The sequence below is a fragment of the Amblyomma mixtum genome, chromosome 3, assembly GCF_055824585.1.
Source record: "Amblyomma mixtum isolate Tamu chromosome 3, ASM5582458v1, whole genome shotgun sequence".
NCBI classification, from domain to species: domain Eukaryota; kingdom Metazoa; phylum Arthropoda; class Arachnida; order Ixodida; family Ixodidae; genus Amblyomma; species Amblyomma mixtum.
This window is the reverse complement of record NC_143014.1, coordinates 311,673,195-311,689,969: the sequence shown is the minus strand read 5'-3', so window position 1 is coordinate 311,689,969 and position 16,775 is coordinate 311,673,195. Positions and strand designations below refer to the sequence as shown.

General features: G+C 45.5%; 1 protein-coding gene across 4 annotated transcripts in view; it reads left to right on the top strand.

Moving 5' to 3' along the window:
- Hgsnat (Heparan-alpha-glucosaminide N-acetyltransferase) overlaps positions 1-16,170 on the top strand; it is an 86,422-nt gene extending 70,252 nt beyond the window's left edge. For all 4 annotated transcript variants that reach the window (XM_089583951.1, XM_089583950.1, XM_089583949.1 and 1 more), the window contains one exon: positions 4,857-16,170. In XM_089583951.1, the coding sequence (XP_089440077.1) occupies positions 4,857-5,032 (176 nt within the window). In that variant the 3' untranslated portion in view covers positions 5,033-16,170. The remainder of the gene's footprint in view (positions 1-4,856) is intronic.
- Positions 16,171-16,775: the final 605 nt, after the last annotated feature.

Here is a 16,775-nt window from a genome sequence, read left to right as displayed (position 1 = left end):
TACTATATAATGCTTTAGGCCCTCCACACCACTGATGATTTTTCACATTTATATAAAATTCTGCAGAAACCTTTTCCTATACCTTGAGCTTGGAACAGGATGCCTTAGCTGCCTATGTGTCGTAACACTCAGCACAACACCTTTCAACTCTCTTGATAATTTCCATTTTCATGTAAAAAAGAAGAGGTTCTGCCGTTTGCAGCTGCCATCATGGGCACACGGAGACAACAAAAATCCTGCGAAATTGCCGACGGCAGCACAACACACCGCACCAACGTTACTAGACTAGCTTCAGTTGTCAAACTCCGCGGCGCTGCGCAGAACCACCACCGGCCCGCGCCTTCGTGGCGCTGCAGTCGCACCCAGCTTCACTTCTCAACTAACCGATTAGGAGAACGGGCTGGACGAAGTACGCGGTGCAGCGTTGGCGTGCTTTGCGGGTGCTCGTTCACGGCGGATTTCAGCAAGCATGCCATCTACGGAGATTTAGTCTTCGCCGCATGTGTTAACATCAGCAAACGATGCCGACGCGCTGCGTTCCGGGCTGCAAAAGCGGCTACCGGAACGATGTTAACAGTTCGGAGCGCCATTTTTTTTGTGCCCCAAGCAATGAGACACTTCGCTCGGCGTGGAACAGAGCGATTCCTCGTGCCGACCGGGAACTCTCTGCAAAATCCTTAACGGAGAGACATTTGAGGTGCCACGAGGCAAGTGGACGCTTGCCGAGGGTGCGGTGCCGAAATTGTTCCCGAACCGTGCTTCGTACCTTTCGAAGCCACCGGAAAAAAAAAAAAACGAAAACGAAGGGAGCAAAACACTGCACAAGCAGGTCTCACGAGGTCACCTTCAAGTGGCGGTCAATGTGAAGACGCAGAAAAAATGCAAATCGTTTGTAGCTCAGGTTCCGGTCTGGAAGCTTTGAAGGAAGTCACTTTAAGTGATATGGAAGGCGTTCGGTTACCGTCGTTGTGGCGGATGCTGAGTCTTGAGGACGCCAATGGCAAATATGTCGTGTTTTTCACTCTGAAAACACAACAAAGGCTCCCGAAAATTGAAAAATGCGTTGCAGTGGGGACTGACAACATTGCCACGGCAAGTGCTCTCGGCCGTGTGGTCGTGGCATTCAAGAGCGTTAACATCCGCACATTGGATGACCTAGCGGCTCTAATAGAGAGAGTTGACGAGCTCAATGTCTGTCCGGGGCTAAGAGCACTGAAAGTTACAAGCTTTCCACGCAGGTGCAAGGTAATTTCTTCTGAAGCGATGTGCAAGCCATGCCAAAAGAAAATGAAAGAGCTGAAAATGCAGATGCTTCAGAAGCAAAAAAGGCGTCGCACAGACAGAAAAGGATAAAAAATCTTCAAAAAAAAGCACTAAGAGCCGCATCTGCAAGAGTTTCTTTCATGGCCGAGGTGGATAAACTAAATTTATTTATTTATTGTACCCTCAGGGCCAAAGGCATTACAGAGGGGAGTGGGTTAATTAGGATAAAGAACAATGAATATAATACAGTGAAAACAGGTAGTACAAAATAAATTTTCTCCAGATAAACAACATTCAAAAAGCGTAAATAACATAAAATCAATGTACATAACACAGTGGAAACAGATATAACACATGATCAACTTCTTTCAGAATAAACAATGTTAGTTAATGCGTCGTGAAAGGTTTTGTTATCTGCAATGGCTGCAATATCGGGGGGAAGGCGGTTCCATTCCACAGATGTGCGAGGAAGATATGACTGAAAAGATGATTTGGTGTGGCATGTTGGCATGCCAACCTTGTGGCGGTGATCGATGCGACGTGAAATGTATTCTGGGGGTGATATGAAATAATCATGAAGCGTAACATGATGATATAGCTTGTGAAATAGTGTTAGGCGACCAATTTTACGGTGAGATTGTAACGGTGGGAGTGACACGTTAGATTTCATGGCTGTGATGCTTGCCGTACGGTTGTAATTTGAAAGAATGAAGCGGCTAGCAGACCAAGAAGCAGCTAGCAGGCCAAGAATCTGCGGCGATTGAGGAGGCACTGACCTCACTACCACCAGTCCAGCAACTTGCATTTCGGACGTCACTGCAGCAGGTGAAAGCAAAGGGCCCTCGAGGTGTCCGATACACAAGGATGTGGGTAATGAACTGCCTCCTTCTTCGTATCACAAGCCCAAAAGCTTACAACCTTCTGCGAAGCACGAAGCTGCTGCCCCTTCCAACGACCAGCCGCCTAAACCAAATTCTTTCTGGTGTACCTTGTGAGTATGGGTACAACGAGGTTGCGCTTGAGTCCATCAAGGCCTTTTTCAAAGATGTACATCCTGTGGAGCGGTGCGGCACTCTTGTATTGGACGAGATCAAATTACGGGAGTCGGTCGATTTCAACAAATCAACGTTGAAGTTTGATGGATGGAAGTCTGAACTCAACAGAAAAGGAGAGTGTTAAGAATAACACAAAGCTGTTTGCCTCTCAAATGACGACCGAATCTCTTCGAGTGACGCTAATGTCAGTCCTCGACATCGTAACTTGGCTACATGACAAGGGCGTCAGATATGTGTTGACTGCGAAGCTCAATCAGGACCCGTTAGAGGTAACCCTTATCGTGTTTCTTTGTTTTGAAATTACCATGTTTTGGCGACTGTGTCCAAAGACTGACCTCTTCTTTTTTGTAGCGCTTCTTTGGTGTGGTGAGAAGCTTCGGTGGTGATGAAGACCACCCTACAATCACACACTTTGGGCAAATTTTCAGGCTCCTGAGCCTTTACACACCATTAAAAATGGCACTGAAAGTCAACTGCTCCGGAGATGCTGATCCAGTTCTTGTGACTGTGGAGGAGACCCTTAGCAAAAAGAAGTTGGAGGCTTTGTCCCGAAAAGAAGATCGTCAGCGGAAGCTCGCTGCAATTATTAGCCAGATTGACCTGCAGGAGGAGGCAGACGCTGATTCCCTCCAACAGAGCGACAGCCGCCCTTTTGCATCTACACCTGTTCTCCACTATCTTGGCGGCTACGTTGCTAAGAAGTCTGCGAAGATGACGGACTGCAGTGACTGCCATGCTACTTTGGTAGCTGCATCAGATGTTCCACCGGCAGCCATTCTCACCAACTTAGGTCATTTGTGCCTGGCGCTCTGAAGAACCCCTCTGGAGCCCTAACTTGTATGTTGTCAGGAATTGAATGTATTATAGAGCGGCAAACAAAGTGTAACAAGGTGTTTGGTGACTTGTTCTGGACCATCCTAGGAGAGCTGTCAGAGAATACGCTCAGTCGTGTTGGGTGCCCAATGCACTTTCAGGAACTCAGTGCACGCATCATTCAGTTTTATTTAGCCACGCGCATGCATTTTTATGCTAGGTTCCTGGAGCAGCGGCGGGGATCCAGCCTTGAAGTAAAGGCAGCGAGGAAACGTGCCAAGCTGCTTTAGGTGTAAATGGCCCACGTGGGCTCAAATCATTTGGCCTAGATTATTTCCCTTATGATAAGGTTTATCTTAGTTATATACGTGGGCCATACGGTTGTTTTTTACTTCATTTTCTTTAATAAAATGTTCGCTGATTCACAACAAAGTTGTGCTCTTATTTTTGTGGGTCGCACATTTTTTTTACAATGTGGTCTATAACTGCTCCAGATCAAAGTGATTAGGCCACAGCACAAGACCCAGAAATCGCGCCGCAACTTCTGAGCTCTGCAATTGGCCCTGAATTGGTATCGGCATAAACAAGCGAACGTGTGCTGGGAACACATTTGCTTCTGCCACACTGGGACGCGAGACCAGCCTGTAAAGCATGAAGGATGGACCGACAAAGAGAGCTTCAGCGCTGTCAGAGAATACGCTCAGTCGTGTCAGGTTATGCCTGCACTTTCAGGACCCCGGTGCACGCGTCATTCAATTTGATTTAGCGACACGCGTGCATTTTTTGCTAGGTACCTGGAACAGCGCCAGGGATCTAGTCTTCCAGTAAAAGCAACGAGGAAACGTGACAAGCACCTGTATGTGGATACTGATTTTGCCTACTATCACAAATACCACAAGGAACAACGTGAGCGAACGTGAAACGCACACAAGCTGCTTGTCTGCATGAACGCTAGGCTACGGCGGGGCGTCTGCTGTGGAGCTGGATGGAGCGGCGCCGCCATCTGGCGGCGGGCAAGGGAGTGGAGACAACGGCAGTAAGGGCGCAGGCGGAGAGTTTGACAACTGAAGCTAGTCTAGTAACGTTGACACCGCACATGCAAACTGCATGCATGACAACACGGGCACAACTGGTGCAATTCATAAAAAACCTGTAATCCAATTGGATGGCGCCTACGTCATAGAAAATTTGTGTCATCATTAGCCTGCGCATGCTATGGAGCACCATAGCACCTGCAGGCCCATGTGGGGAAGCTCACCCCCGCAGATGCGTCGAGAAAAGCCAGCTTCTTTAATCGCCCGGTGTTGCCCGAAGTTCAATCTGTCAGTTGTGATGGCTAAGTTTTATACGATGTATCTGGACACTTTCCTACACATTCATGTTGTAGCCTCATGGTGCTCAGAATTTTTTCGATATAAAGGATAAATCGATTTAACCGAGTTCAGGATAATAGGGTTCAACTGTAATGCACATAGGACAATTGATAACATTTTGAAATCCCTTGGCCTGAAGCAATATTAGCTGTCACTGTGCTTGGCTGATAGGGCTCATGTAAATATTGCAATCTTCTGCTATACAAGAAAGCAAGTTTTTGGGATTTAAAAAGAACATCTCTCGCTCAGAGTCGAGGAATCTGGCCAAGTTTCCATGAGGATGCATTAGCTACTTGTATCTTGCTGAGTTAGTTTAGGCTGACGACTGAGCATGTGGCGCTTTGGCGTGCAGGCATGAACTCCCTGGTGGTGTATGTGGGCCACGAGGTGATGCATGGCACATTCCCCTGGGCGTGGCAGTGCCCGGAGTCTCACTGGTGCTACCTCTTCATGAACCTGTGGGGCACTGCACTGTGGGTGCTCTTCGCCTGGCTCATGTTCCGCAGGGGGCTCTTCATCTCAGCCTGAAGAGGACTCTTCTCCTCGATGCTCGCACTGCAGAGGAGTGGAGTGCGTATATTCAAGTGTAGCCCTTTCAGGTGGGCAGCCAGGACAGTCATCGTGATTTGTAACTGGTGGACTTTGGTGCACTTTATTATGTGAATATTAGAGTGGTTATATAATTGAGACTGCAGTTCAGGTGTGAGGTGGACTTGAAACTGCCTGTGGGACTTTTATCTTTTAAGTGCAATAAACGGAAAATGTTTACACTGAACAGGCACTGGACATTACACACATGCCATGTGTTAAATGATGGCATGTGCAGTGCTTTGCCATGGGTGTGCGCCCTCGGTGGGATTGGCCCTGCCTCTTGGATATTTATGGCTCTCATGGCCTGGCTCAGTCTCTGCTTCAGGTGTAGACATGGACTTCAGTGGATGTGTGCAATGCAGCAAGTTGTGCTTCATCAAGCAAGCACAACTTCGAGGCTTGGAAATGGTTGCAGCCTTTGTCAAAAGTAAAGAGCCCAGGGAGTTTTCTTCTGGGCCATGCTTTGTGGCTAGTTGTGCATTGAAAATCTTTTGAAGGTGGGAGGAACTCTCGTCCCGACCCCTCCGGAAGTTGAAACTTCCACGAATGCTACAAAAGCCCAACTGCACAGCTTAGAAGCAAACCCCTGGGGCACTTTACTTCTGACAAAGGCTGTACTTCTTGTTAACATTGGCCGCACTGAATTCATATTGCAGAAGCTATGATAAATGCAAGACTTCTGCAGTATTGCTAATGCTGTTCCCCCTGAAAGCGACCATCGTTCCTTTGTTTAGGTGTCTGCCACCAGGACAGTCTCCACCTTGATTCCTCCTAGCTTAGAGGCCAGAAGCAGTTTGTGATGGCTGTTGGCACTGAAATCTCGTGAACTGCAGAGTCGCAGTGAGGACTGCAAGTTGCGTTGCGCACATTTTTTCACAAAAGATGACTGCTCGTTGTTGCAGTAATTTTTTGTGACTGCATTACATGCCATTTTTACTTGAAGTAAGCTAGTAAGAAATTTGTGGGAATACGGTGGCCACAACTGGGGAAGGACAGGGTTAATTGGAGAGACATGGGAGAGGCCTTTGCCCTGCAGTGGGCATAGTCAGGCTGATGATGATGATGGTGAAGCTTATCACTACTGAAATTGCTCCATACACATGGTGTTTTGCGTAAAATAAAATGGTACATTGCAGATGAGTGAAGCCAACGGCACATTGTTTGCTGTCATGTTCCACAACTCTAGAGTATTTTAAAAATTTTTCCTAATTGGTTCATTAGGTAAGATGAAGTATGCAAAGTTTTTGGTATTCATTTCAGGCCCAAGTGCTTTTAGTAAATTTTTTGAGTTCAGAAAAAACTGGTTAAATTTATTGTAGCCACATACCCTATGCATGGTCCTTTTTTGTGGCATTTGGAGAAAGCCCATGAATTATGAAAAAAAAAGTCTTGTCTGTACTTTTGCATTGCCATAATGTAGCACTCCCAACCATGTCGAAGTGAAGAGATGCTGCTTTCAACATTATCCGGAAAGTGCATCAGCACCTTTGTCTGAAACATGGAAAGCACCCGTCACTGTCTCCATTGGGTGATAGGCAGGCCACCGAAAGCCAATTCAGACTGTGCTTTTATTCAGTAATGGCACTGGCAGAACAAAAGGGGAAGAAGGGAAAGTGGTGAAGTGGCTGTGCTGATGGCAGCCTGCACATTTTTAACGCAATAGTGTTGAGGGCTCCGTGTCGCAGAAAAGCCGGTATCGTCGGCGGCGGCAGCATTGGCCGTGAGTGAAAAATCCCAGAAGCATTAATGAATAAAACCGAGTAGGAAATTGGTTGAGTTGGGGAATCGAACCAGGGCCTCCTGAGTGCGAGACGAGCATGCTAACCACTCCGCCATGCCAGGTTTGGAATGAACAAAGGCGCGTCTAGTGAATACGGTGTTGTCTTAGAGGGGTGCTTTGGAGACATGTACTGTGGTGTATATTAGTAATTATGAGCATGGAAATTACAGAAGTCGCAGTTAAGTGAGTAGCAAAGTACATTTCCACTACTTTTCCTCTTCGCCTGGCGCGCACGTAGCACCATTAGGCGGCGCCCACTAAAACCTCCCCCTAGCAATGTGCCCCAACAGATAGCGTGCAACGGCGGCGCCTCCCGCTCGTCTCGTTCGGGCGCAGTGGGGCCGTGCGGGGACGCAGGAATCACGCGGTGAGCGGCGAACAACGCAGCGTACATCCAAGGCGCGTTCACCACGAAGCTTGCGGCTCTCTGCCCATTCGTTCGGCACAGAAGCTATGCTGGCGTTCGTGGCATCGGGTTTGTTGAGAGCCCTTTTTGAGACTCCGAGCGACTTGTCCAACGGGCAAGGCGTCTCTCCGAACTGGCGATGGCGTTCCACGGACTCCCTGGCAGGCTGCGACACGCTGTCACATTCCACACTTTAAGGCGAAGCTTAAGCGTCCTCCAACTTTTTTCTTTCTTGTATTGGGCAGCCCATTGGAGCAAGCAGAGGCTGCTCACTTCAGTGCACTTTCCGGCAAGTGTTCAGAGCAGAATCTGTTCATTTGTAAACATGGTCAGCACACATGATTCATCCATTCAAAACACGGTTGAGAGCCCAGTCATGTTTTCTTTTTCTTCTTTCACAGGCATTTGTAAAATGCCAGAAAAAAACACCATTAACATTTTCCCAGCATTCTTCAGTTCTTTCTGTCAAAATTGGCACTTTTAGACAGGTAAGTTTTGTCTTAATTGCGTGTTTAAATCTTCCAGAATTCAGAAATTCAAAAAAATTTTTAACTTTGATTTGGACTTCATAAAAACTTCATTGCCAATTTTCTTTAAAATTTCCGAGAAAGGTTTTCAGTAGCTCTTAATTCTACTACAGCAGTGAAGTGGTGCATTATTTTCTTTTAGACTATAAAATTAAATACATAATGCAGACCATATTTTGTTCAGTTACGATTACGATAAAACACCTTTATAATAAAGTCACTCAGACCAGGAAAAATCTACTATATCAGTCTTTACCAAGCAGGTTGGTTTTCTTTAACCTTCTAACCTTCACAGATTTTTATTTCAAAAACTGTGAGAAGTTCGTTGCTGCGGTCTGTGGAGCTGGATTGTACAACAAGGTGGACTGTAAACACGTAGTGTTGGTTTATATAATAAGCACTCAGGAATACCTTACGTTATGCTCTTATCATTCCTTATGTGATAATTACTTACTTTTCGTTATCACATTTTCGATTTCGTCAAGTCTCGTACAAGTTCTGCACTTGCCCGAATTCAACGCGAGTTTGATCCCTTATGAAAACCAAAGTGTTGTGTGAGCTCGGCTTCGTCTTGTGCGGAGGCAATAATTGAGAAATGCGGGCGACACAATTTACCACAGAAAAAACGCTCACGCAGTGCCACCACACCTTCGCTTCTTGCCGCAGCTGGCTCGTGCTTCTCGTCGCCCTGTGCTGCGAACGTCCGCCCTTTTCGTCGCTTTCCTACTCCTTACTTCACTTTTACCACTTTACCGACTTTCCTTTCTCAGCAGCCCGTGCTGCCTTCTCTCCATGTTCATAGCCAGCTTTCTTTTTTTCTTTCTTTCTTTTCCGTGCGCACCGCCCACTTTGCCTCACGGCCCCAAGGCCTTCGAAAAGTAGGCTTCCCCTCGCAGTTCACTAGCCTGCTGGTTAAGCCATCTCAAAAAGCGTCGTTTAATCGTCTTTGGTATCCACCTTCCTCCGATTACACTGTTACGTGTCTGGGGCTCTGAGATGTCCTAGACTGCGCGTGTGCCGCAATGTCATCATTCCACGGAAAGTACTATGTCACCATTGTCAGACACTCTCTACTATAACAGATTCTTTATCAAAGATGTTTTCACTCTAAATGAAAAAAAAAAAATGTACTGTCTTCTATGGAGGGAAAAATGGGACTGCAGTTTCCTTTTACTACATCCAAGTTTACTATAGCGGGTTCTACTGTACTGGGTATTGCCCATTAGAAAGAATAACAGTCAGGAGTGAGACTGTGCTGTCCCTACATGTGGTTGCACTCAGCAAGCACAGTGGCAGAATCTCAGAAAATGATTTGGAAGCTTGCTTTAGCTCGCACTGATGCTATGTTGAAACTCATGTTTTCGCAGAGCAAAGATCTTGCATGGTCAGATATCAGCATCTTCGTGTGTAGCTGATGAAAAGGCGTGTGGTGCATCAGCTCTTAGATCTGATAACAGCCACACAGCAGATGGAGCGAGAGAAGACATTCGTTTGATTTTGGAGCCTGTACAGTCTAGCGTGATTCATATTCGTTCGGGCTGAAGCGGACCAAGAAATTTTTCCTAGCACGACTGTCACTTTGTCAGCAACAGAGATGACGGCGCAGGATAGAGGAATCTTTCGGCTAGCTAAGCTCGTGTATTCACTGCACCATTCTTGCGAAAATAAACTGTGTCAGAGCAGTTTAATCTGAATAGGTTAAGCCTGAAGTGATCACCTTCAAATCCCGTTGGACCATATCACGGTTAGCCAGCTGCAGACACCTTTGAAGTGCTCGCATTCGGAGCTAAAAAAAAAAAAGTGCACAGGTGGCAGCCACTGTGGACTGGAGGGAGAAAAGGAGGTAGCAAAAAGAATCTGCAGACCAGTGCCGTTTTCAAGTGGAATGATAGCTTGTTTCATGCCCCCACTCTCCAGCTCGCTGCAGGCATAGTGCAGTAAATGTTTCCTATGCAAAGCAAGGCCATTTTATTCATTGTTTTTGTGGACCATATTTGGTGGGCACACCTAGCATGCTCACACATCATTTTTGGAGGCATTTCTGATAAGGTTAACATAAGATGAACAAATTTTCATGGTCCCTTCAAGTTTGTCTTAGTCTTAGAGGGAGTCTACTGAATATGTTTGTCTGTGTATGTATACAGGGTGTTTCACCTAAGACTGTTAGTAATTTTTAAAAATAGGTTTTCGAATTAAAGGCGTACAGACACCACATTTTTTTGCTTGTTTTTTTCTTTGTAATGATGCATTAGACATTATCGTATATGGACCGCTCCGTGGCATTCCCCTATGATCGCTGTATAACTTATAATTGAATTTCTTCTGTCGCACTGTTCTGGTCTCAGTTTCAACAACCGAACAATGGATTCTACGTCAGAAGTGGGTTTAGGTCACGTAGGCGTGGAAAAAGCTACAATATAATCGCTGATATGTCGAATTAATTCACTACCTTCTTCAAGCTCCGGAATGACAGCAAACGATGAATCTGCAGTTATATATATATCTCTTTTTTTATGCCTCACATAACCTAAACCCACCTTTGAAATCAAAGCCATCGTTTGGTTGCTGAAAACGAAACTGAAACAGTATGAGAGGAGAAATACAGTTATAAATTATTTAGCAGTCATAGGCCAGCACCACGTGGTGTTCCTTGTAGACTAATGTCTTGCACACCATTACAGAGGCCGCCGCGGTGGCTCAGCGGCTATGGTGCTCGGCTGCTGACCCAAAAGACGTGGGTTTGATCCCGGCCGCGGCGGCTAGAATTTCTTTGGAGGAGAAATTCTAGAGGCCCATGTACTGTGCGATGTCAGTGCACGTTAAAGAACCCCTGGTGGTCGAAATTTCCGGAGCCCTCCACTACGGCGTCTCTCATAGCCTTAGTCGCTTTGGGACGTTAAACCCCATAAACCAAACCAAACACCATTACAGAGAAGAAAATATGCAACTAAAATTGATGTCTGTAGTCCTTTTAAGGAATGTTTTCTTTGCTGTGGTACTGTCACCGATGGTGACCACCATGAAACAGCTCATACATGTTAATCGCCAAGTTAATTAACTAAAATGTAATAGTTCACTTTTATAACTACTATTACTTTTAGGTTGCTCATTTATCTTGAGATTTGTAGTTTGCCATTAGTGCTGTCCATACCAGTTTCCAAAATTTTGAAAGCGCCATTTTTTGTCGGAGCTACAGAGCAAAGAATGTGTGTCATTTTCGGGCAGCAAACCAAAACCCAGGAGCAGAGCAGCGCATGCAGCCGTGCCTGCCAGTGCGTCACCCAGTGGCGAGAGTGGTGCGTGCTGTTTTTTCCGTAGCATGCGTCACCCAGTCTGCCCAGAGAGTATTTGATGCACTCATCTCGTACCCAGTCCCGTGCTTCAAGCAGGTATGAATGCCGAGTGCACAGGCTTGTGCTGCCCTCTCCCCTCCCTCCTAGTACAAACCTGAGCTTCCATAGCACCTCCAAGTGAACTTGGGTCTCTGTAGTGCAGTATGTGTTAGACAACCAATGTGCAGAATTTTACATGAACCTTATTGCCACCATTTTTTTGGTGCCTGACACTACCACAAGTGAATGTGCCAGTCCACTGTTGTTTAGCTGTAATGGACGCCAATTTCAGTGCCAGATTACCATCATGACAAAGCTCCATTATGATTGACCGGGGCAACCATCTTGTTTGAAGATCCTCCTGTGGTTTTAGTAATGCCGTATTTTTTCCATGTTTTTCTGTATGTAATGTGCCAATTTTTTGTTTGTATTGTTGGTAGTAAAACGAAGTAAGCAGTGTCACACCATTAACTGAACTTTGGTGGTGTAGATCAGAGGCTGTAGACTATCTAGTAAGCAGTGTTTGAGCATAATAGCCAGTTTACTGGCTAGTTCATGAGGATATGTTGCTTTGACCAAGCACAACTTAAGGCAAGGATGAATATATTGAGTGGGAGTAACGAAACGCTGTAAAACAAACAGAATCTTGGTGACGCTATCACGGCTGATACAAATTTCGGCATGATACGAAATTGTAAAATTCTCAGGCCTAAGTGCACTGTGTGCAATGCAGCCACAACCTAACCACTGAGCACTAAGCGCTGCCGTCACATTGCAAACATCATAATCTGTAGTCATGCATTATGCACCACAAGTACTGAGCCAACCGTAAACAGCGTCAACCTTAATCAGATCTGCATGGATGCATTTCCAGTGCTTCTGCATACAGAGTTTTTTCATTTTGTATGACATGAATTCTTGATGATACGAATATTTTCCACGACCCTGTGAGATACGTCTCGTGATTCTGCTGTATAAGCTGAAATCTGTTTTAAAAATTTACATATGACATTTGGTATTTTTGGTTTAAGCAAAAATTCATGGTTTTTGTATGAAAGCCTTACTCTCTGATCTACTTCTGCTTCTGTCATCTTGTGTGATGCTTTTAAATGTTCATGAGTAATGAGATGAAGTGTGAAAATACGGACGCAGTTGAGAGACGAGTACACTGCATGAAGCGCTACTTTCAATTATTTTTACTTCACGGAGAGACAGTACAGTGTGTGTACAGTCGCAGCCAGAATAATATGGAGCACACTTCAAAGTTTTGACCTTCTCACTGATTACATGGAGGAGATCAGAAGCTTTGTTTTGCTTAAGCCAAGTGCTTTAGGATAATTTGCCACTATACGCACAAAGTGCCACCCAATTTTCATAAGCTAAGATGAGAAAAGTGCGATCAACAAAACTGCTCTGTAGTATTACAGCCATGACTGTACAGGTACTAAAGTCAACAGTAATATCAGGACAGCAGAAAAACGATAAAAAAACCTGCAAATCATGAGCACATGCTATGCGTACTAGCCAAGAAATCTCTTACCTTTGCAGGACATTGTGTAGTTGTTGCTATTTGGCCTTGGTTGCTCTTGCGCCATACATATAAAATGTCATCTTCTATACAACATAGCGAGAGAGAGGTTGCCCAACATGCCCAACACGTGCTTCACCTAATTTTGCATTGTGTTCTGCTTCGATTATTTTGCATGTATGGTGTTCCCAATGTCTGCCAACAAGAGTGCATTTTTCTGAAAGCAGTGTGAACAGTCTTATTGTGCTGCAGATGGTGAGGAATCTGCCGCATCAGGTCTAGAAACACTGTTGCGAGTCTCTCGTAGAGATAGATACATTCCAACATACATTCGGTCACAGCTTAATGGGATGTTGTGCACCTCTGCTTCTGCGCTGTCAGCAAACCTGATTCTGTGGTTTTCAGCATGCTGAACCTGTTTCGGAATCAATGATCTGTTGGATTTGAAGTGCTGCTCAGGTCTACCAAAAGGAGGAAAGACTATTTTCACATTTGATTTCTGTGCGGTTTCAAGTTGTGTGACAAATTGTTACAGTATGGCACAGGGGTTATCCTTTTCTCATGTCCGGGCGCCGCGGTGGCTTGGTGGTTACGGTGCTCGGCTGCTGACCCAAAAGACGAGGGTTTGATTCCGGCCACAGCGGTTGCATTTCGATGGAGCCGAAATTCTAGACGCCCGCGTACTGTGCGATGTCAGTGCACGTTAAAGAACCCCAAGTGGTCAGAATTATCCATAGCCCTCCACTATGGCATCCCTCATAGCCTGAGTCGCTTTGGGACGTTAAACCCCATAAAACCAAACCTCTTCTCATGAGTGTTCAGCATGCCATTGTTCAGTTCAGTGAAGACAGATTTCAGAATGACTCGGGCGTTTTTGTCAACGACTTTGCAAAACTTTTAAGCTTGCCTGAAGTCAACCTTCATTTTATGGGTCAACTCACGGCACCTTCAGAAGAGGGGTGTGCATCATTTCATGATTGCTCAGCAGCTGATTGACCTGATCCTGACTGAATGTGACAGGGTGCTGGCTTGACAACTTCATGAAACCAGCATCAAGAATGTCTTTAGGTATGCTGATGACTATCTGTTCATTAGTCATTTGGACTTAGAACTGTTTAAGCTCATGGTCAGAAGCATATTAGTCGTTGTTCGAGGGTGTTTACCACTCAGCAAAGCGGAAAGTTCCCTGTGTTCCCTGTGCGCTATTTTTTACATCATGGGTGTTTACCACTGCTTGCGGTGACACACGAGCTACCAGCTGATGGAAAAATTAGGTTCTTGGACATCAGCCTCTGACCATTTAACTTAGTTTGCTCAAAGCTAATAAGAGAGGCATTACAATCCAGTGCATCAAAAATGCCTTCAGTAACTGATGTGCCCACCTTGTAAGTGTCTTCTTTAACAGCATATCGGCCATCTCATTAATGCTGCATATTCATCGCATTTACTGGTTTCATTCTGAGTGAAACATGCCCAGCCGAGCCAACATGCATGTTAGACAGTCATAACAAGAAGAAGCAAAGGATTATGGTAGTGCCAGACTTTCTTAAAGGGACAGTGAGGAGAAATTGAAGTTGGCTTGTATCGACAGAATACCAGCTCCTGATTACAAAAACGCCACTCATACTGACAACAAAGCTCTTGTAACGTAGAAAAGAGCAAGAACCAAAATACAGGTATCGCCGCCACAGGCCAAACTCGCAAGTACAAGCGTGATGACGTCATAGGACAAAGCAGTGTTGCTAGAACCAATGGTTCTAGCAACTCTAGGACCCGAGAAGCCACAAATCCCTGAGGCGCAGCCAATGCATGCGCAAATGTCCTTGACGCCGCCAGATGGCGCCACGTGCCGGCAGCTACGCGCGCTCCTGAAGCATCGGGACCAATCAGCGCCTGTTTTCCGGCGGTAGGCGGGCTACCGGTATTCCGCTAGCGGTAACAAGGTACACGGTATGCTAAACGTGTCTATTTGCGAGAACTTCGTTGACGACTTCGAGAACGAGATCCATCGTAATGCTGGCAAAACGCCAGTGCAAACGTAATCAAAGCGACTGTAGCGACGGCCGCAATAGCCGATAGATGCCTTCAACGTGCGGCCGGCGGTAGCTTTCTTTTCGGCTGCTGCTAGGCCGCACTGCTTGCCCCAAGAAATCACGGAGTCTGCGGTACGTCATGCGCACGTCATGTTTCACGTCACTTAGTCCTGTGTCGTCATAGGAGAATCCCAAGTTTGAATCAAAGCGGCGGGAAAAACTTTTTCAACTTCGAATCCAAATTTCTTAGAAATAAATGCACCTTTCGCTGCCAGCCAAGTGGCAACAAAGCCATGACATGCCGAACTATGAGATTTTACTATGAAAAAAATATTAATAGTGCTCTCCTCAGTGTCCCTTTAAACTGCGACACTATTTGAAAAAGATTGAGTTCGTTCAGCTTTGCAAATCAAGCAGACTGCTCCAGAGAAGATAACTGCATTCAAAAAGCACAGAACTAGGTTTGCTAACTGCACAGAAAGAGTGGCACAGAGCATCCCATTATTTCTGTGGCAGAATGTATGTCGGGTAGGTGGGGTGCTGTCTCAGTTACAGACTGCAAACGGAGCACTATTGGTAAGACTGGATATGATGGCTTCTTCACCATCCACAGGTCAATGTGTGAGTGCATGCTACTTTTCGATCAGTGCACTCTTGTCAGCAGACACTGGGAACACCTTACATGTTGTGTGTGCTAGGGCGTCCTCTGTATCACTGTCCTGCAAAGAATTAGCCTTGTTGGCTAGTACGCATAGCTTGTTCTCGTGATGTTACTGGTTTCCATTGTACTTTTTTCTACCCGAGTACTTTGCCCCGAGATTACCATGTATACTGTATACTGGTGCCTTCCTTCAGTAAAAGGTTGTTGGAAATATCATTTTGTGTTGCATACTTTTGGAACATGCTGTGCCTTGTGCTTAGCACAAGGCATCCTGTCTGCTGCATAGCACTACAATATCTGCATCTCAGTCTGTGACAATACTGAAAGAAGCCTGCTTGGCTATAGGAAAGTGTGTCTAGGTGATTGGACAGGGAAACTAATGAATCAGAGCACTTGTTTTGTGTGCACGAGAGATGAAACTTTTCTTTTCTGCATAGTTGGGTTTACGGGTTTCATTAAAATGCGTTATTCTTCAAAATATGGTGTGCTTTGCCTCTCCAGTGCAGTGCTGATTTTTTGTCAACCTATAGCATGGACTGTGGCTTCTCTGTCGCAGTATTCGCATGGCTTAATTCATGTGGACATTGATACTATCTAGTGCCTGTGAAGTGTGGTCGTGTCTTAAATGTGAGAATGCTGTAATGTACATTGTACTAGAGCGTCATGTGGGCCTTGTATTATACAGGTTAAATTTGACATTACACTCATACCAGGTCACTATGTACACTATGTGCTGATATCACTCAAGCTTTTTCTTCATTGGTTTTGTATATTTTTATCTCTAATAAACACCATTTTATAATGTGTATTTAGCATCCATCATTTATTCTGAATCAAGATTTGGGTTCTCAATTTAACTTGTGGCATAAATAACTGCATGCGACCAGTCCTGGCCTTACGCCATGGGTGCTGGTGTCACTGACATCTTGCTTCAGCTGCCGTACAATCCACAGCTAAAAGCTGCATCTCTAAACACACGCTTGTTTAGCCTTCAGAAGGCTAACCCAACTCACCAGCCACACTCACAAGGGCAGGACAAAACCATCTTTTAAAGTGAAAAATTTTGTACTCCATTCTTAGCGTGCACCGCAGTGAAAGCTATGCAATTAGTGTGCATGCTCTGATGTCACTCCGCTGCCTATTGCACCACCTAAAGGACTCGATGAAGGGTGTGATGCTAATCACTGCATGTGCTCGTGTTGCACTGCGTGAGCACACCTCCTCTACTCTGCCCTGATGGCCAACTCTTTTGTTGCAAACCTGCCTAGCACAAATAGGCATAGTATGCGTGCAATCTTTCTGCGGAGCACTTCCAGATCAACTTTTTCTGCTCTTTTCGGAACAAGGCTATTCTAAAAGCAGATTGGGATTGCGAGCTATGTGTTGTCATGCCATACTGGGAGCAGTTATTGA